Genomic DNA, 21,221 nt, shown 5'->3' on the forward strand with positions numbered 1-21,221 from the left:
ATTTCTAAAGCTTATATATTGGAACTGGAACACGGATTGGAACAGACTTTATTTGAATCATTTACAATGTTTTAAAAAGATTTAAAACAATAAAAACAGCAGAGCAGGATAAAATAGGCTGCGGAATAATGCACAGTATGTACCATACATAGATTACATACAAAGTACATCCTAGATCAAAATATGGTAGTCTTTCTTTATACATGCACCAAGGCATCATAAAATAATCTAAATAGTGTCTGTTTACAGCTGAGTGACTACAGCTAATATTATTCTAAAACTCTAGTAAGATAATTGATTGATTCCATCACCAAATATGTCACTTCTATAGCAATTTCTCATCTTGTCTTCAAAGGTCCAAGATTCAAGTCCTCTTATTATCCTATTGCACCTGAAGCCTTCATCTACAGTATAGTCTCTGAATATTTAATGATTGGACTAGCCTTTCATTTTCCTTTTTGCCTTTTGTACCTAATACCCATTCTTTATATTACATACTTCTCTTTCTTTCTCCCTATCTCTAAGTCTTTGACCTCTAAATAATATTGAAATTATGATACCAGGAAAAAATTTTTGAGGATATTTGGATATTACAAGGTCAGATCTTCTTCAGTAGGATTCAGTCTTCCTTCCTTCATTATATTTGTTATCAACCTTCTGCTTTATCCTTCTATTTCTCCATCCTATGAGTGTCCATTTCAGTGGAATGAAAACTGCTTTTGTATTATTAGTTCTAGGGATATGTATATCATTCATTTGATTCTCCAACGACCAGAAAGGAAAGCAATAACTCAACAGATAGTTAGAATCATTTTCTTCAATTTTGATATTCAGACCTATCTAGCATTGACCTGGAATCTTGCTATCAGAAACACGAGTAAATATTCTAGTCGGTACTAGAATACATCTGTGTATTCTGAAAAGCAAATTGAGTAAAATCTTAACTTCTGATATTATAGATACTAATCCATACAACCGGAAAAAACAATAGCACATTTCTTATCTGAAAATTAGTAGTGTGTGTGTATGTATGTGTGGCGATGGTAAGAGCTTTGGGGTGTATTTTGACACTTCGCACTGTAATTGTGCAATGACATCTACAGACTTGGGTGAAACTGTGAAACTCTTGAGTTTAGTTCATCTTTGGCATGAAAGATAGCTGTGTGATCTGTCACATTCTCTCAGCCCAACTCAGCTCACAGGATTGTTGCTGTGAGGAAAATAAAGATATATTGGATATATGTTCTACTTTAAGTTATATGTAAGACTAATACAGTTGGGATATAAATAAATATAGAAGAAACAGATGGGAAATTGCCAATCAGAAAAGGGTATTATTTTTAGAAGAAAGGAACTGATTCTTAATTTTTTTAAATAAAAGATATACTTTCTTGGCTAACGGTTTGCAGAATTTGAACAATCCTTAGTTTTACAGAGAGATAGTATTTTATTTTTTGCCTTATGTATCTTTTTTCTTTAATTTATAATGTACCTAACAAAAAAGAATGATCCTGTCAAGATCACCTTTTAAAAGTTTTTAAACTGGTAAGTCAATTTATTTTATTATAGCACAAAAATTTAGAGAACAAATATGAATAAAATATATTCACATCTGCAATTACAAACCCTGCTAAAAGCATGATAGAAGATAAAGCTTGAAGGGAAATGTTGAGTTTCAAAAACAACAACTCTTCATGCCATGCTTTTTAAATGTATACATCTTTGGCTATGTTTGCATTTCAGAAGTTTGACTGAATATAAATGATTGTCTGTGCACAGTAATTCTTCTCTACTCTGTTTTGTGGACAACTAAAGAAGAGAATGCTGATAGATCAACAATATTAGTTCTAAATAACAGTCATTCAAGTTATTGAAATTTGAGAAAAAACAACATTAATTTACCCATATGAAATTTTTTTTTGTAATGTTGTAAAATTTGAATCTGTTCATGGCTTTATAGTAGAAATATCTACATATACTGGATAATAACCTGTTTATAGTAATTTAAATGAGAATGTTATGCTGTGAGATAAAACTGGTTTCTATATGGAAAAGAATAGTTTTCTTGGGTTTGATGCAGGCTTTTTCAAAGATGCTGTTGGAGTAAAACTCTGAGAGGTCCCAGCCTTGTAATATATAAATGTGTGAATATATATACACAGAGGGGATTTTTTTTTTTATAATTTCAGATAAATGGGAATAAAATAAATTATTACTGGTCTATCAAACATACTGCTTATGGATATCTGAAAACAGTTTTATGCTCTTCCAGACTTTCATGTAACTGTAATGAAGTGTAATTTAATTTAACTTAATTTAATAAATAAGTAGGAACACAAAGATATACAATCATTAATATTATTTTTATAAGGATGCCATTCAGACTCACAAAGAATTGTTTAGTGCGTTGTTTAAAAGTTTTTCTAGAAAAGACAAATTATTAGAAGCAACAAAAATAATACAGAATAATTTCATCAGGTTCTTTTTGGTAAATGATGGTTTTCTGACTGGCTTCTATTTTGCTATGATAATCAGAGTCTGTTAATAGATGAGCCCTACCCATGGCATCCATTTTGTACTTATCCCTACAACATATTCCAAAATTCCAATTTGTCTACCAGCCCAAAATTGTTACCTACTTCTGCCATAAATGCTACTTGTTAAACAAGAAGACTTCTGCAGGCTTAAGTTTACATTTATGCATACTAAATAATATGCCAAGTTTCCTATATACATGAAACTATTAGTATGGAAGAAACTAAAGGAGGACAATGATGCTTATAGAAAGTATTAGATGAGGTTAACTGTCCCCACCCATCCATCCAGACAGCAATAATCTAGCCTTAGCTGATTAGCTGCACCTTCAGATTCTTTGTAATGCAGGGACTGGTTTTTAATTCAATTTATGCAGTGGTTGAGAATTAGAACTATCAGAAAATTCACAAGGGCCCCACTAAAATAGGCGCAGCTGTCGCTGAACTGTAAAACCTGGATGACTCAAAGTGTATGTTCAGTGGTGAGCTGTGCTGGGATCTTAGTTCAACAGTATCTGAAGGACCTCAGACTCTCCATCTTTAAACTATAAAGTCACTGAATCATCTTCAGAGCTAATTTATTTTGAAGTTACTACTTATGAGTTTAAAAATGCTTGCATCACTTGGTCTTTGAATATGCTTCTAATTTGGGTGGGGAACCTTTGGAGTTGTTCTTATTCTTGCTTCCTTCCTTGTTTTTACCTTTCAAAACCGTTTTCCAATGCAAGTGATAGGAATATCATTTTAGGGCAGCTCCACATTACCATTCTTTTCATTCCCCAAACTTTTAAAAGCAAATTGAACGGGATTCATGAAAAAGAAAAGAAACAGTATCCTGGCTCTTTCTTCTTATGAATAGAGAGAAGATGGAAACTGGCAAAGCTCTCACCAATTTCTCTGCATTCACTTCGCTTGCGTTACTAAATGGAAAAAGCAGAGTTGGGAATCTGGCAGATAGTAGTGCAGTGATGTAGATTCAAAGGACAAATTATGGGTGCAGATGTGGCCCTTGTTTGAACATTAAACCAAATGTATCTTTTCATCAAGACTTCGGCAGCAATTGTGGAAGAAACTGCTCAGTTCCAGGAGAAATGTGCTTCAAATTATTTTGCCCTTCAAAACAGATTTCTTCATAGCCTTCCTCCTCAGCATTATTCTTAACAGAGTAGTATGACTACTGACCACACAAGGCACGCACCAGACTTTCTGGGACATATTGGCTAGTGATTTTTCCAAATGTCCTTTAGGAAGGCTGTTAAAATAGACTTGTTTAGCAGAGACTTTTATTGAGAAACCAGCACGGGACCAAGTGTGTTGGGGGATAAGTTCAAATATACATCTGAAAGCTCAAAGCATCTATTTTTCCTTAGGTACTCCAATTTTGCTCCTTTCCTTAATGCAAAAGAGGCTTTTATATTTTCCAATACTCCCCAAATTCTATAAAGGCTCCACTGGACTGAACTGCAGAAGTGAGAAAACAATGCTGGCAGATTGCATGTGACCTCTGTAGTTAGATTTTGTTTGGTTTGTTGTTTGCATATCTGTGTAGCACTCAGGAGCTGGGAAAAGAAGTAAGGGGAGATTTTTTTTCAAAGGAAATACAAAGCCATTCCGTTTGAAAAATTAAAACAGAGCAAAACCCTAAACCAATCAATCAGAATAGAACTGGTAGGGACCTTGGAGGTCTTCCAGTTCAACCCCCTGCTCAAGCAGGACACCCTATATCAGGGCTGTCAAACTCACAATGTTACGGCGACATCACGTGATATATCAGGACTTTTCCCCCCTTCGCTAAACCGGGCATGGGAGTTGCCAGCACGTGATGCATCTGCCCCATAGGCCAGGAGTTTGACAGCCCTGCCCTATACCATTTCAGACAAATGATTGTGCAGTCTCTTCTTAAAAACCTTCAATGATGAAGTATCCACAACTTTTGACAGCAATAAACAGCACTTTCAACTACATTGCAGCTGAACTAGAATTACATTGACTTATTTTCCCAGTGCTCATAGTACCCTGGAGCTTCTTTCTGACTGGCAAATAATCCAAGTATAGGTGTGCCCTGATCAAAGTCTGGATCTTCCTTCTCAGATCATTTTTTGCTATTCCCCTAGTAATGATGTACCTGCAATTCTGTCAATAAATGTCTCGCTTCAGAAGACACCTTGCAAGGATAGACAGATGAATCCAAATTTCATAGACAATAATAATCCTTCTAGCAAAGAATAGTTTCACATCTAACATACCTCTCCATTCAGTACTGCACTCAGACCACACTGCTTTAAGGGAGGGCTGCTCCTGACCCAGCTATAGAAATGGGAGGAAAAATATGGGATGGCATTCCAGCTCAGTGACCTTTGCATATAGGAAAGATGAGTCACTCTTACTCCCCACAGGCAGCCTCGTAGGAAATGGGCAAGTGGAACATGCATTTCTCTAAATATGGAATGAATCTGCTTCTTCCTCTTAACATACCCTGAGATACATAATTTTACTTAAATAAATAAAGGAAATTTCAATAATTTTGCAGAAACAATTGTCCTGAAATTGTCCTCCCTCCCCCCTCTATAAATTCTAATTAAAAATATCTTGATATGGACTGTTCAGCCTTTCTCAACCTTTTGCTTTTTCTCTACTGAAAATGTCAAATCATTTCTATGTCTTCTCCCACCTTATCAGCTGCAATAAACAGAAAAACAGTGACAATGTACTGAATTTCCTTTATGACAAGTATTTGCACATTTGAGTCTTGAAAACTCAGTATGACAAGAAGGGGAGTTCCAGCTGCAGCTGTTTTTCCGGCCATTCACACTTGCTGCTAGATGTAAACAGGCTTAGTGGGCCTCAGCTGGCTCCCAGTTGCTATGGGATGGGTTGCTTCCATTACAAGTTCAGAGCAGGAGGCAGTCTAGTTATTTGGTACACATTGAGATTTTCAAGGAGTTCTAGCAGCCAGAAAGGAATGAAACAAGCTGATATTTGTCCCTTCTTCTTATGCATTGCTGTTGCTTATTATTCCTGATAAACTTGAAGCATCTTATTCCCTAATATTTCTTGTAATTCAACAGCTCTTAACATTGGTTCTAGCTTCCCAGAATGCCACATTGCAGTGAAGTCTACCTGAGCAGCTTTCCAGTAGTGTTAACTGAAAGCTATGGCAATGAAGAAATGTTCTGTGTGTCATATTTTGTCCTATTTCTCAATAGCTACAACTGGCAGAGCTCCTCTGAATTTGGCAAAAGTAGAAGGGAAGGGAGGGAGGGAGGGAGGGAGGGAGGAAAGGCATCTCCTTTTCTCCAGGTCTCATTTCCCCATGATTCAGACATGATTCAGACCTTGCACTGCTCCTCCTCTTTGCTTCTTAATTTGTGGTTCAATTGTACAGATAGAGTTCTCAGAAACTAATAGGTGGAATGGCTTTGTCCACAGATAAAGCAACTAGATCACATGCTAAAATGTAGGCAATTAAATTCTGATGACCACATGCAATTGCAGAATAATTCTCTGCATATCATGTTAATTACAAAATCTGGAGATCTTTACATAATGATTCTACAATTAAACTCAGGTATAAGTTGCTTTTTTTGGTCTTACTACTATTATTATTACTATTATTGATTGTTGCAGTTAGATAGATGTTTAGGCTGGATTTGGTGTGTTGTACACATATCAAATCTTTCTCAAGGATCTTGGATAGGTAGATATTATTTAATATTATAAAACTTTTCATTGCAAGATATAAGCTGTTCCAAGTAAAGCTGCCTTTTGCAACTGAGTGACAGTGATTTTGTCAATGCTGATGGTATTTAGGTAGTATGCCAGATGGTTTTGAATTGCATCCAAGGCACCTATTACTATTACTACGGTTTTTTGTCATGTATTTCTACTTCTATTTGTAGATTTTTATATTTTATGATTTTTTTCTGGTTCTTTCTTTTCTATTCTCCTATCTTCAGTGACTACCATGTCCAATACCCAGACGTTTTTGTCTTTCTTATCAAGACAATTATTAAGTTTTGGGTGTTACATGGCAGATATTGCTCTATTTGAATTCAAAAGTTCCAAACACTTTAGCTGCTTTGTTTTCTATTACTTTGTCTATTTTGGGGTCTTACCAATTCTTAGTCAAATGATATTCCTTGCAACTACTGTTGCTACTTTGTTATGCTGCCGCCTTGTGTGATATTTTGCAGCATGTATACAGGTGATTTACTGTTTCTTCTATTTCTTTGCAAAGGTGGCAGTTGTCTGTTTCTGTCTTCTCAGTTCTGGCTTTGTATACATTTATTCTTAGAGCATTGTCTTATGCAACCACAATTATACTTCTGTGTCTTTCTTCAACTTTTCTGCTCTTAGCCATTGTCAGGGATTAGTATGTGCTTTGCCTACAATTTTCTTTATGTAAGGGCCATGTAATACTTTGCATTAGCATGTCTTTTTCTGTTTCTTCATTTGATCTTACCTATAGCCCAGTTTGATTTCTTTAGCTTTGTAAGCCTTCATAGTATAGAAGCTTCAGTGGATCTTCTGTGATCTTCAGATATTATTTCACTGCTCTTTTTTCTTCATCATCTTTCTGTTGCAGTTGCAACTTTATTATCGTACAATAATAATATATGGAAGTATTATTATTATGACTGCTGAATCCCTAAAGACTTTGAGCATAGTATAATTGTACTATTAATATAGAGATATTTCTGAATGTCCTCAGTTTCCCTAATTCTGTTTTAAAACTCTGTTCTCCCTCCAACATCAGATGATGTTGTTCTCTTTCATTCCTCAGGGAACATGTACATGCAAGACTTTGTGACTATTTTCTTCAGTTAACTCCTGCCACAGGGATATGTCGTTCTTGAAAGTCTAACAGTAATAAAAGTTCCATTGGAAAAGTTAGGTAAGTAACATTGAAGCATAAATATGTTTTATGAAAGAACATAAAACATATTTTTATGTGATAGCTCCTTCATTTCTTTTTTTTAATTTATATTCCCTTATTAATATATATTCTGGCATTGATTAGTTAAGGTGATGATAACAAATAAAAATAACTATTCTAATTTGTGAAAACAATGCAGAATCATTATTCATATTAATCAAGAACTTTGTCAAGGCAAAAAGGACTGCGACATTTCTAGTTCTTCAGAATTCGAAATAAGATAAGGTGGAAAAGAAGCTGATCTGATTGGTTTCACTATCAATCATCAACTTGCTTCTGAACGTTTGGAGAATGAAAATAGTAGCATTGCTTTACAAAATGGGAACCCTGATATTATTATGAAGCTTCGCTTCACAATAAAAACCTAAAATAAATAAATGGCGAGTCAGAAAATAGTGTATGTAGTTCAAGAAAATCCACTATTCCCAGGACTGCTTCTATTGGAATCCATTGGAACCTGTGGGAAATCAAGTTTTCATTCCGATTCACATTCTTCTCAGTTACTTTCCAAACACATTTCAGCCATAGGGCTATATAAGCTGCTCCTTTGATAGTAGAAGGATTTAATAAGTAATAAATAATAGGATTTAAAATGGACACGCTTCAAATATTTTATGTAAATTTAATGTAAAAATATGAAAATCTTCTGTGACTAATATCCCGTGAAACCTGGTTTGACTTTTTGTTAAATGAATTCATTGCTTGGGATCCAAGATTTTGGAAAGTTAACTCCCATTTAATGTATTTACATGAGTGTAAGACATATTACAGATCTATTAGCATATATAGAGCTTTCACTATTTTGTTGCATTTCCAAAAATAAAACTGTTTTTAATGGGCACAATGGATTAGTCAAGTTCTAGCAGATGCAAATCTTCAGTGAGTCAATTTTCCATCTCAGATACGGTAACATTTATGAAGATGAAAGGTTATCTTTTCTTTCCCTGATTAAATTCAGTGTGTTCTCTTATATATGGAAATCAATATGGCATTGTTACTATTATATGTTTCCAATATTTTTAAAAGCTTTGCTTTGTCTCCCTTTAATAGTAAACAACTCTGTCTTTTTCAGTAACCAGGGAACAAGATGGACAATCTAATAAATGGAACAAATGAAGTATCTACCACCACTGAATATGACTACAATGATATGGCAACACCATGCCAAGCAAAGGCTGTCCAAAAATTTGGTTCCAATATCCTGCCAACCCTTTATTCTTTGATATTCATCTTTGGTCTTTTGGGTAACATGCTAGTTGTACTGATTCTAATCAAATATAAGAAATTCAAGAGTATGACTGATATATACCTATTAAATTTAGCCATTTCTGATTTGCTTTTCATTTTCTCAATGCCATTTCGGATTCATTATGCAGGAGATGAATGGGTATTTGGAGATGCAATGTGTAAAATTATTTCTGGAATCTATTTTTTAAGCTTCTACAGTGGAAGCTTTTTCATAATCCTCTTGACTATTGATAGGTATTTAGCCATAGTCTATGCAGTGTTTGCATTAAAAGCCAGAACAGTATTCTATGGCATCATCACAAGCATTATTACCTGGGGCCTAGCAATTCTAGCCTGTTCACCAGGAATAATCTTTCCTATGGTAGAAGAACAAAATGGTAGGATAACATGCTCTTTTCATTTTCCTCCTCAAAGTCACGTTGCATGGAACTTGTTCTTTACACTGGAAGTGAACTTCATAGGCTTGATTTTTCCAATGATGGTTATGACTTTCTGCTATGCATGCATCATAAACACTTTGTTGAGATGCAGAAATGAGAAGAAGAACAAAGCAGTCAGGCTTATTTTTATCATAATGATTGTTTATTTCCTTTTCTGGGCCCCATACAATATTGTTCTTCTGATCCACTTGTTTCAAATGGATAACTGCAGCAGGTTAAGCGGTATCGGTATAGCAAGTCAAATTACTGAAACACTTGCAATAGCTCATTGCTGTATCAATCCTGTGATCTATGCTTTTGCTGGTGAGAAATTTAGAAAATATACTATTACCTTTTTCCGAAAACATGGTGGTCACCGTCTCTCAAAATACTGTATCTTTCTGTATCGAGAGCCTTTGGAACGGGCCAGTTCCACGTACTCCCATTCTACTGGAGAGCAAGACATTTCAGCAGTCTTATAAAGCATATCTTTAGGGGAAAAATTGAGTGATTTTTATTGGTGCATTTTTATGGACCTTTGCAATACAGGTAGTCCTCAACTTATGACCACAACTGAGACCACATTTCTATTGCTGAATGAGACATTTGTTAAGTAAGTTTTGCCCCATTTAACAATCTTTCTTGCCACAGTTAAGTAAATCACTGCAGTTGTTAAGTTCTGGCTTCTCCATTGACTTTACTTGTCAGAAGTTGGCAAAGGGGGATCATATGACCCAGAAACACTGAAACCATCTTAAATATGAATCAGTTGCCAAGTATCTGAATTTTGATCATGGGGATGCTACAATAGTCATAAGTGTCAAAAATGGTCATAAATCACTTTTTTGAGTGCCACTGTAACTTCAAAAGGGTCATTAAATGAACAGTTGCAAGTCGAGGACTATCTGTACTGGATTTAAGAAACTCCTCTCAAAGGAATCAATACAACTTTGATGTGAAAAGGTATGTTGAAAGGTATGGATAAAGATTTGTTTTGCTATGTTAATTCACAAACCAAACCATATATCAATGTTCATATAATGTCAGTTGAATAATTATAAATGTAATAATCATTTTGCAATAAGAGAAAAAAAGCCTTTCTTGGGCAAAGCATATTATATTTGATTGCATTTGAGATAAGTTTCAAGCATCTTTTGCAGCAGGACATATGTTTACTAATTCTAATACAATATGAATATGTAGGTTAGTTCAGTGACATTTATTATGCCGCAGTTCCTTGTAAAAGCAAGACTTCCTCTTCTCTAATTTCATCAAGATTGAAATTCTGCCCATACTTTCCTGGTAAGACAACAGCTACTAGTTAGAAATTGAACTATACAAGGTGGTTTGGTGTTAATTTTAATTAATTAAATATTGCTTGCTCAAATTCTGGGTTCTTGACATTTTTATTTCATAGGTTCATGGATCATATATGGGACATTGGGGTAGCTCATTCCATTATAACATGACATTACATTATAACATTCCCCTATCCCAGGGGTGGGGAACTGTGGCTCTTTTGCGACTTGTGGACTTCAACTCCCAGAATTCCAGAACCAACATAGCTGCCTCAGGAATTCTGGGAGTTGAAGTCCACAAGTCGCAAAAGAGCCACAGTTCCCCACCCCTGCCCTATCCAATAGGGAAAACAGTTCAACTTTAGAAGACAATTTCAAGAAGCCATGGAAGACTCTAAGTGAAATTAGGATTCTCCAAAATACTTATAAGGTTTCAGTATAACTTAAATTAAATATTTCTCTATTAAGAATGACTTCCACTACCATTTACCCAACAATTATTCTAGAATTTTCTTTGGTCTGAGAACATCAATAATACACTCACATTTCCAATATTGTACAATTCTGGTCAGAGACACATTCAGCATGCTGCAAAAAGCATAATCAATGAGGAAAAATAGTAACATTTGGATCTTTTCAGCTTAGAAAAATATCAAATGCACAAAAGAATACCAAATAGAAATGTGGATAATATGTTCTTCCTTACAGTATATAGACTTTTGCTCAATCATTAAGCTAAATAGATGTAAACATATAATCCAATTTACAGCTAAATTAGTATTGACATCCAACAATTTCATTTTTTTAAGGAATGCTTCAGCCATCACATCCCAGAATCCCCTGCACAGTAGATCAACATCTACTGGTATCATTATCTATATGGTGTGGAGAGACCATATGGGAGAAATTCCTTCCTTCCTTCCTTCCTTCCTTCCTTCCTTCCTTCCTTCCTTCCTTCCTTCCTTCCCGCCCGCCTCTTTCCTGCCCCCTTCTCTTTCTCCCTCCCTCCCTCATCCCTCCATCCATCCCTCCATCCATTTATATACATGTAGTCCTTGACTTCAAGAGCCTTCCCTTTAGGGATGCAATGTAACTGTCACTCCTGCTCTCCAATGTTCCCTCTAATTTTTTTTCAGTGTGTGCGGAAAAATATAGTGTTTGAGCGGCACATTTTCATCCCTGAGCACCTGATTTTTTTTAGCCATAATTGCCATCAGAGCAGATGTTGGGGAGGGGGGCAAGGAGGAAAAGGGTCCCCTCCCCCTCCCTCAGATTCCCAGGAAGGGAGGAAGGAAGGGAAGGGAGGGGGAGGAAAAGGAAAGGAAATGGGAAAGAAGAAAAGGAAAGGAAAAAGGAAAGGAAATGGAAAAGAAGGAAAGGAAAAAGGAAAGGAAAAGAGAAAGGAAAGGAAATGGGAAAGAAGAAAGGAAAGGATGAAGAAGGGAGGGAAAGGGAAGGGAAAAGAAAAAAGGGAAAAAGGAAATAAGGAAAGGGAAAGGAATGGAAAAGACAAAGGAAAGGAAATGGAAAAGAAGGAAAGGAAAAAGGAAAGGAAATGGGAAAGTAGAAAGGAAAGAAAGGCCTCCAAATCTCCTCCAACCCCCAAGGGACCCTGTGCTCCATTGCCTGTCCTTTGTGGTCTCTGCAGTCTTTGGGAGTGATTCCCATCCCTCCAGGTCCCACCCCCTCCTCGTCTCTCCACCTCCACTCCACATCACCAATCACTCAATTGCCTCTGTGTATCTCTGGAGCTTCCATTAGGGAAGCAGACCACCTCACCACTTTAGCATCTCTGCAGGTCGCATGGTGCCATCCTGAAAGTGGGTCCATTTTCAGAGCACCCACAATTCATTGCATTTGCTCTGAAAATGGCACCTGCTTCAAGAATAGAGCCATGTAACTTAAGGATACTGAAAAGTGGAGTGGCTGCTCCCTTCCCCAACACAAGTTCTGGAGGTCTGAAGTTCTACAGAAGGTAAATGGATGATCATTGACAAGGGTTGAGGAGGAAGGTTTGTGACTGGTGGAGCAGGAAGCAAGCCCAACACCTGTGAGGACTCAGTGGGGCACAAAAACAGGTCCAACGTTTCTGGGAACTTGGTGGGATGAGATGGTGGGAGATAGGTGGAGGGTGCTGCAGTGTTCCTGCAGTTGGTCATATGGGAAGAATTTATAAATTTATAACTGTCAGAAATATTGTATAAGGAATCATATGTTAACTAACCCAGGCTCCAACAAAGTTACTGATTAACAGCCTTTGAATTCCTTTAAACTCACAGCAAACATAAAAAATTAATTAAACACTTAATGTAAATATAATTATAGCAGTTCAAATGAAGAGACTCAATCCACATCACTTGATTTAATCAATTCCTTGGCCAGGTCAACACACCCATGTCCCCACAGGACAAAGTCGCTCAAATCCGGACGGGATGGGCCCCTTTCAGTGGTCCAGTAGAGACGCCCGTGGCGAGTCTTGAGGGACCGCTTTGGGAGGAGTTCGACTTGGTTGCCATCGAGGATTTGGACAGGTTGCGTGGACGTCTGCGACCCACCACATGTTTATTGGACCCGTGTCCCTCCTGGCTTGTACTGGCATCCTGGGAGGTTACGCGCGACTGGCTCCTGGGCCTGGTGAACGCCTCGTTGGGTGAGGGGTCCCTACCGGCCGCCTTGAAAGAGGCGGTGGTGAGGCCCCTGCTCAAGAAGCCTTCCCTGGACCCAACGGACCTAGTCAATTATCGTCCAGTCTCCAACCTTCCTTTTTTAGCGAAGGTTGTAGAGAGTGTGGTGGTACAGCAGTTCCCTCGTCACCTGGAGGAAAATGATTATCTAGACCCGCGCCAGTCCGGCTTCCGACCCGGGCACAGCACGGAGACAGCCTTGGTCGCATTGGTTGATGATCTCTGGAGGGCCAGAGATAGGGGTTGTTCCTCTATCCTGGTCCTATTAGATCTCTCGGCGGCGTTCGATACCATCGACCATGGTATCCTGTTGCACCGGCTAGAGGGGCTGGGAGTCAGGGGCACCGTTTTACGGTGGTTTGGCTCCTACCTCTCTGATCGGACGCAACGTGTGTTGGCAGGGGAGCAGAGTTCGACCCGGAGGCCACTCACATGTGGAGTGCCACAGGGATCGGTGCTCTCGCCTCTCCTGTTCAACACATATATGAAACCGCTGGGCGAGATCATCCGTGGTTTTGGGGTGGGATATCATCTGTATGCTGATGATACTCAGCTATACATTTCCACCCCGAACCACCCCAATGAGGCCGTCGAAATGATGTCCCGGTGTCTGGAGGCCGTACGGGTCTGGATGGATGGCAACCGACTAAAACTCAACCCTTCCAAGACGGAGTGGCTGTGGCTTCCGGCCTCCCGGTTCAACCAGGTGCTTCCATCTCTGGCCATTGGGGGCGTCCAACTAGCCCCCATGGAACAGGTGCGCAATTTGGGCGTCCTCCTAGATGCCCGGCTGTCCATGGATGACCATGTAACAGCCGTGGCAAGGGGGGCGTTCCATCAGGTCCGCCTGATGCGCCAATTGCGCCCCTTATTGGACCGGGATGCCCTACGCACAGTCACCCATGCGCTAGTGACGTCTCGCCTGGATTACTGCAATGCTCTCTACATGGGGCTTCCCTTGAGATGCACTCGGAGACTACAGTTGGTCCAGAACGCGGCCGCGCGGGTGATTATGGGGAGGACTAGATACTCCCCTGTAACACCTCTCCTGCGCGAGCTGCACTGGCTTCCTGTGGTCTACCGAGTGCGTTTCAAGGTTTTGATTATGATCTTTAAAGCACTTCATGGCATAGGGCCTAGTTACATGCAGGATCGCATCCTGCCCCACACATCCCTACGACCAATTCGCTCACACAGAGAGGGACTTCTCCGGGTGCCGTCCGCCAAACAGTGCCGGGGGGCGACACCCAGGAGCAGAGCCTTCTCTGTGATGGGCCCAGCCCTGTGGAATGACCTCCCCCGTGACATCAGGATTACTTCCGATCTCCGCTCCTTCCGTGTACAGCTGAAGACCCACCTCTTTCAATTATCTGGCCTGGCTCAATCGTAATTTCTCTTATTCCTCCTAACTGTTTTTTAAATTGTCTTTTAAACGTTAAATTCTTAATTGCATATTGGGTGCTTACAATTGGGGTATTTTAATGCTGATTTTTAACTGTCTATATGATGTAATTTGTTACCTCCTCCGTGTCCGTGTCCGTGTATGTGTATGTGTATTTTGTATGTATGTATGTCTATGTGTTTTTATACATCTTCTATGTTTTATATGCTCCATTGTACGCCGCCCCGAGTCCTACTTGGAAAGGGAGCGGCTAATAAATTCAAATTATTATTATTATTATTATTATCAAGTGTCACCCTAGAACCAGCACATACACACATACACAACTCTCAAGGCCCACATCAATGACAAACTCCCCTATAAAACTATTTTGTACCTCATTTTCTCTGTAGTTAACCCTGCAAGCAAACTTATTTGACTTGGGAATGAATAAATATCCTTTCCTAACAGCTGTCTGCTTTTCATTTTTATTTTTTCTTGTGGAATCCCACCTCAAGTTGGAACCCCAAATTATTCTTCTGACAGTAATAAGGGTGAATTCTCACATCACAGGTTCTGCTAACATTTCAAATTCCATGCTTGGGAACATAACTATACTTCGATTACTTCTGAAAAACTGGCAGAGTTGTAAAGGAACTGCCAATCTAATTTTGAGTGGTACAATACTTTGTACTGTATGGCAGAGGCAGCAACTGAAAAGACCTACTCCTCAGGTCCTTCATCAAGGAGATCTACAGTATGCCTATATTGCTGAATCCAATAGGATTGGTCGAAACAATGAGGGAGAAGCAGTTTTGCAAATAAGCTGGCCCCATGCTATGAAAGGTTTTAGATATAACAACCAAAACTTAAATTTTCCCTAGAAGCAAAAAAGCAACCAATGCAGCTTGTGGAGCAGTGATATAACATGCATCCCATAACTGCCTGGGCCACTGCATTCTGCACCAGCTGCAACTTTTGGGTGTCCATCAAGGGCAGCATTATATAAAGCAACAATCCATTTGGAAGGTGACTAAGATGTGAGTGGGGGTTGAGCTGAAATCTGTTCTTCCCTACCTAGCATATTACAATTTCCAGACCATGAGATATAACTTCAAATGCATTCCTTTGTAGGCTAGGAGCAGAGATATAAAGCAGAGTATCATCAGCATATTGATGATATCTCACCCCATGCTAGCAAATGACCTCACCCAGTGGCTTCAATAAATGTTAAATAAAAGTGGGAAGAGACCCCTCTCTCCCTCCCTCTCTCCCTCCCTCCCCCCTCTCTCTCCAGGAGATAATATATTAAATTAAGATAAAACCATAATAAAACCACCATACTATAGATGTAGTGACAACATCGTAAGTGCCTTGGAATTTCCTGAGGGGACATTCTTGAACTATATGTATTCTGTTCAGATGACTCCATATTGGAGGGGGGGGACTGCATTCCTGGAAGTGGTTTTGGTGGGTCTGTGTGATCTGTTAAGACAAAACATTGCCCAGAATGCACCATTGTGGAAGTAGTCTATACTCATATCCCATGGTATGATTATTCCTAATCTGGACTATTTTACAGGGTTGATAGTATTGTAAGCATTCTCAAGGCAGTCCTTGGCTGTAACCCAACTCTAAAATCAGATTGGAGGTTGTTAAAAAACTTTATATTCTCAAGAGCTCTTTGAAGCTGCAGTGTGACCACTTTTTCAATCTCCGCCTCCTCATTCTTATTATCTAAGCTTCAATTTGATTCACAGTCTGGGACTGGTAAAAACTAAAAAGTTCAGGTCCTAACCAAGGACCTAAAAGCTGTTAAAGTAAGTATATTGTTGTCATTATCATTATTATTAATCATCGTACAGTCAACCAGATGTTCAAATTGGGTTTGGCATTTTTGTGTACCTATTGAGTCCTTACCAAGGACCTGGGATAGGCATATCTGGATGTTTGATGGTGTTACAGATATTGTTGCAGGATGGAAGCTGTTCCAAGTAAAGTCTCCTTCTGCAATTGATTAATGTCAATGCCTATGGTGTTTAAGTGGTGCTCCAGTTGTTTTGCAATTGCATCTAAGGCGCCTATTGGTACTACCCTTGCTTGCCTTTGCCACAGTCATTCTATTTCTATTTGTATGTCTCTGTATTTGGTTATCTTCTCCAATTCATTCTTTTCTATTCTGCTGTCTCCAGGCACTGCCACATTCACTATCCAGACTTTTTTGTCTTTCTTATCAACAATTGTTAAGTCTGGGGTGTTATGTAGCAGGTGCCTGTTTGTTTGAATTCTAAAGTCCCAGAGCAATTTAACTTCTTCATTTTCTATGACTTTATCAATTTTAAGGTCCCACCAGTTCTTGCTTGCAGGCAAATGATATTTCTTGCAGATCTTCCAGTGCAGCATTGCTGCTAGTTTGTCATGCCATTGCTTGTAGTCGGTCTGTGCAACCTTCTTGCAGCAGCTTACCAAGTAGTCCATAGTTTCCTCAGCTTCTTTGCATAGGCAACATTTACTGTCTGTTGCTGTCTTCTCAGTTCTGGCTTTGTATACATTTGTCCTTAAGACTTGATCTTGTGCAGCCAGAATTAGTCCATTCAACTTTACTTCTCTTAGCCATTCCCTGCTATTTTTTAAAATGTACTGGCCATGTGATGTTTTGTCTTTCCATGTCTCCATTCTGTTCTTCATTTGGTCTTTCTTATAGGCCAGTTTGGACTTTCCAGTAGTCAGTGCTTTATTTGAAGCTACTGAGGAACGAGAGGAGGCTCATATAATGAACAAGGCTTTATTAACAGAATTAGTAAAACACAACAAGAGCGGCTGGCTCCTGTCTGACAGTTATTTATACTGTTAACTGTCAGACAGGCAGCCAATCAGGTGCTCGCTATTCTCCCACCAGCCGGCATTCGCACTTCAGCCAATAGGGATCTTCTTAGCTTGCCAGCAGCTACACCAGGACATAACACTCCTTCCCCCCGGATCGTGCAGACGTAGTCCTTTAAATAGGCGGGCTGGCTTCGGCTCCGCCCTGATTGTCTCAGTTCCTGGGCAGGAGCCGGAAGAGCAGCTTGTTGATTGGGCTCCTCCATGTCAGGCCGATGGATGTCATTGGCGATCGGAGACTTCCCCCACGGCGGCGCGTTGGAAACAACAGGTAAGTTACCTGACGAAAATGCTTCAGAACGATGCTCGGGTTGAAGAAATGGGTCTGGCCGGTAGGTGACAACCAAGGGTTGGCTGGGCCATTGACCGCCATTCAAACGTAACTCATCTGCAGGGTGGTGTTGCAGGTCCAGGCGCCGCAATTGATCTATGTGGCGGCGCCACTGGCGTCCATCATCTAGTCGGACCCTATAAGAACAGGGCCCAGTTACATGTGTGACAACCCCAGGCACCCATCTGGGATCCCCCTAGCAGTTTTGGACATAGACTCTGTCCCCTGGAATGAAACTTCTAGTGTGCCCGCTTCCAACGTGAGGGGCGTCCGTTTCATAAGTGGGGTGCAATCGGTCCAGTAATGTGCGTAATCGCCGCCCCATTAATAATTCAGCAGGACTCTTGCCAGACACTGGACAGGGAGTGGAATGTTGGATTGCTAGGTAGTGAGTTATCTTAGTCGCTAAATTACCTGGGGCCATTCTTGACAATGAATCCTTGGCTGACTGAACTGTCCACTCGGCCCTGCCATTGCTGGCCGGATGATAAGGAGCCACTAGGATATGCCTGATACCCAATCTTGCCAAGAACACTTGGAAGATTGCTGATGTTAGTTGGGGCCCGTTGTCGGACACCAACATGTCCGGCAGTCCGTGGGTAGCGAAAAGGCGCTGCAGAGCTCTTACTGTACTCTCTGAAGTAGTTGAGTTCATGGGTACCAATTCCATCCAACGGGAAAAGGCGTCCACAACTACTAATATCATTTGCCCTTGGACTGGTCGCGCAAAGTCCAAATGGATGTGGGACCATGGTCCACGAGGCAATTCCCATTCCCTTGGTGATGCAATTGGGGGAGCCGGTCGGGATAGCTGACATGGCTGACAGCTGCCGACCCACTCAGCAATTTCCTGATCAAGGTTGGGCCACCACACATAGCTGCGGGCAACAGATTTCATTCTCACAATGCCTGGATGGCCATCGTGGAGGTATTCTAACACTGTCATGCGGAGTGAAGGTGGAATGACCACCCTGCTGCCCCACAACAAACAGTCTTTTAATTCTGAAAGTTCCATACGCTGTCTAACATACAGAAGGAATTCATCCGGTAGTTTTTCCCTAGGCCACCCTCTGCGTGTCCAATCTAGCACCTTAGAAAGTACTGGGTCCAGTTTAGAGTGAACAGCTAGGTCAGTGGCCGATAGCGGCAACTTTAAGTCCTCAATTAAAAGGACAGCTGCGGCCGGAGCTGGATCTGGGCCTAAAGATGGCAATGGACAGCGGCTGAGGGCATCTGCATGCCCCATGCTCTTACCAGGGTAGTACTCTAGTTGATACGAGTAAGCTGCCAGAAAAACAGTCCACCGCGACATGCGCGGGGAAAGGATGGTCGGGGTAGAGCGATCACCTGCAATAATCCCTAACAGCCGTTTATGGTCAGTAAGGAGCAGAAAGTGGCGGCCGTAGAGATAGTTGTGGAACCGCTTGATTCCAGATACGGCTGCCAAAGCCTCCTTACCTAAGTGACTATAATTTCTCTCAGTCTTGGACAAAGTCTGAGAGAAATAAGCAATGGGTGCTTCCGTCCCATTAGGGCATCGGTGGCTCAACCCAGCCCCGATACCATAAGGGGACGCATCACAAGCCAAAATGAGGGGCAACTTATCGCTGTACTGCATAAGGACAGCAGATGACGTCAGCAGAGATTTGACAGCCGCAAACACATGCGCTTCGCAGCTGTCCCATTTCCAGGAAGCTGAGCAATCAAGCAACCTGTGTAAGGGCTCTGCCACTGTAGCCTTATGTGGCAGGAACATTGCGTAAAAAATTAAGAGCTCTAAAAAAAGATTGCAGTTCCGCCTTATTCGTGGGGGCAGGGGCATTTTGTATGGCTTCAATTTTGGACGGGGTTGGATGAATTCCTTGGGCATCTATTAGTAACCCCAGGAATTCAACAGACTCTACCCCTAAGAAACATTTTTTTTAATTTAAGGCCAGTGCCGCGAAACCGCTGGAGGACACTCCTTACTTTAGAGACTAATTCTAGCCGGTTATCTGCTGCAATTAAAACATCATCAAAATAGGGGATTACCTCCAGCAGACCTTGGAGCACCCGCTCCATTATACTTTGAAAAATGCCCAGAGCCACGCATGCTCCAAACTTGAGGCATCTGCATCGGAAAGCCCCACGGTGGGTTACTATAGTTTGGGCATCAGCCATCGCATCATCAACAGTCAATTGTTGATATGCCTGGGAAAGGTCGAGTTTGGCAAACAGCTTACCCTGCCCCAGGGAGTGCAGCAGATCCTGCACTACTGGAACAGGGTAGGGGTTAGCTTGAAGGGCCCTATTTATTGTTGTCTTATAGTCGACACAGATCCGAATTGATCCGTCTGACTTAAGGGGAATCACAATGGGGGTTTCCCAACGGGCATAATCCACAGGCTCTAATATTCCCTGGGCCAACAATTTATCAATTTCAGCGTCCACCTTAGCTTTTAAAGCAAAGGGAACACGCCGGCCTTTTAAACGTATTGGGGCGATGCTCGGATCTAAATTAAAAGAGATTGGCGACCCTGTATATTTACCAAGTGTGTCACTAAACACATCCTCGAACTCCCTGGTCAGGGTGGCGAAGTCATCCTTAGAATTCATGGCGTGGACCCCTGCAATAGAAAGACCTAATGAGTCAAACCAGTCAAGCCCCAATAATGTAGCCAGGGGGTCAGCCACTATAATAAGCAGCAGGCGCCCTTTAAAAGACCCATATTCAATTTTGAAATCCCCGCAACCCAAAATTCGGATGTAATTGCCCTGATAGTCTCTTAATTTACAGGGACACGAGTTCAAATTCTGCATGTTAACAGAAGGCATTAACCTCCTGAGGTTACTCCATGATATAATGGACCGAGCAGACCCGGTGTCTATTTCCATTTTACATGGAGTGCCTTCCAGCTGTACTGTGAGGTAACGTTTTTTAATGCCAGGTTGCTTCTCAGAATCAGCAGCAGCACGATTTATAATGTGACACTTCTCACTGGGCTTGTTGGAGCATTTGCCAAACTGTTGATTTCCAAACCGCGGTGATGCCATCTCAGGGGAGGGGAGGGTGGCATGGCACACATATGATAGGTGACCCGTCTTCCCACATCATCTGCAGGTGGCCGTTTTGAACTTGCAGTTGGAGCACAGGTGGTTACCACCACAACTTAAGCAGGTAGATCGGGGACCTCTCAGCTGCGCCTTCCACTTGTCCCCTTGAGGTGTTCTGAGGCGACTGATATCATCGTTGTCACCCATCGCGCTTCTGACCCCTTCATACTGGTTATTGGCAACGGCCACAGAAAGAGCTTGGTTCCGTACAGCCTGGAATCTTTGAATTTCAGCGGCAGATCTGTCAGACTGTTCAGCCGCTCTAGCCTCATCCATAGCTATTTGTAAAGTAAGCTCAGAACGGGCTAGCAAACGTCTTTGGAGTCGCAAGTCCTTAACTCCACAGACTAATTGCTCCAAGAGAGCCTCATCAAGGTTCTGAAATTCACAATGTATAGCTGAATTTTGTAAGGT

The 21,221-nt window shown here is 40.8% G+C and overlaps 1 protein-coding gene across 6 annotated transcripts; it reads left to right on the forward strand.

Moving 5' to 3' along the window:
• The first annotated feature begins 1,117 nt into the window (after window positions 1-1,117).
• Window positions 1,118-10,513, forward strand: LOC309381867 (C-C chemokine receptor type 5-like). Of its 6 annotated transcripts, none has more exons than XM_081933167.1 (3): window positions 1,118-1,212; window positions 7,318-7,428; window positions 8,543-10,513. In XM_081933167.1, the coding sequence occupies exon 3, from the start codon at window positions 8,558-8,560 to the stop codon at window positions 9,617-9,619; it is 1,062 nt and encodes a 353-aa protein (XP_081789293.1). In that variant the 5' UTR covers window positions 1,118-1,212; window positions 7,318-7,428; window positions 8,543-8,557; the 3' UTR covers window positions 9,620-10,513. The 6 variants fall into 6 exon arrangements, with proteins under 6 accessions (XP_081789293.1, XP_081789290.1, XP_081789289.1 ...); XM_081933164.1 differs by having other exon boundaries at window positions 1,141-1,545; window positions 7,291-7,428; XM_081933163.1 differs by having other exon boundaries at window positions 1,141-1,545.
• The last annotated feature ends 10,708 nt before the right edge of the window (window positions 10,514-21,221 follow it).

This window comes from Natrix helvetica, assembly GCF_964273705.1.
Source record: "Natrix helvetica genome assembly, chromosome: Z".
NCBI lineage: Eukaryota > Metazoa > Chordata > Lepidosauria > Squamata > Natricidae > Natrix > Natrix helvetica.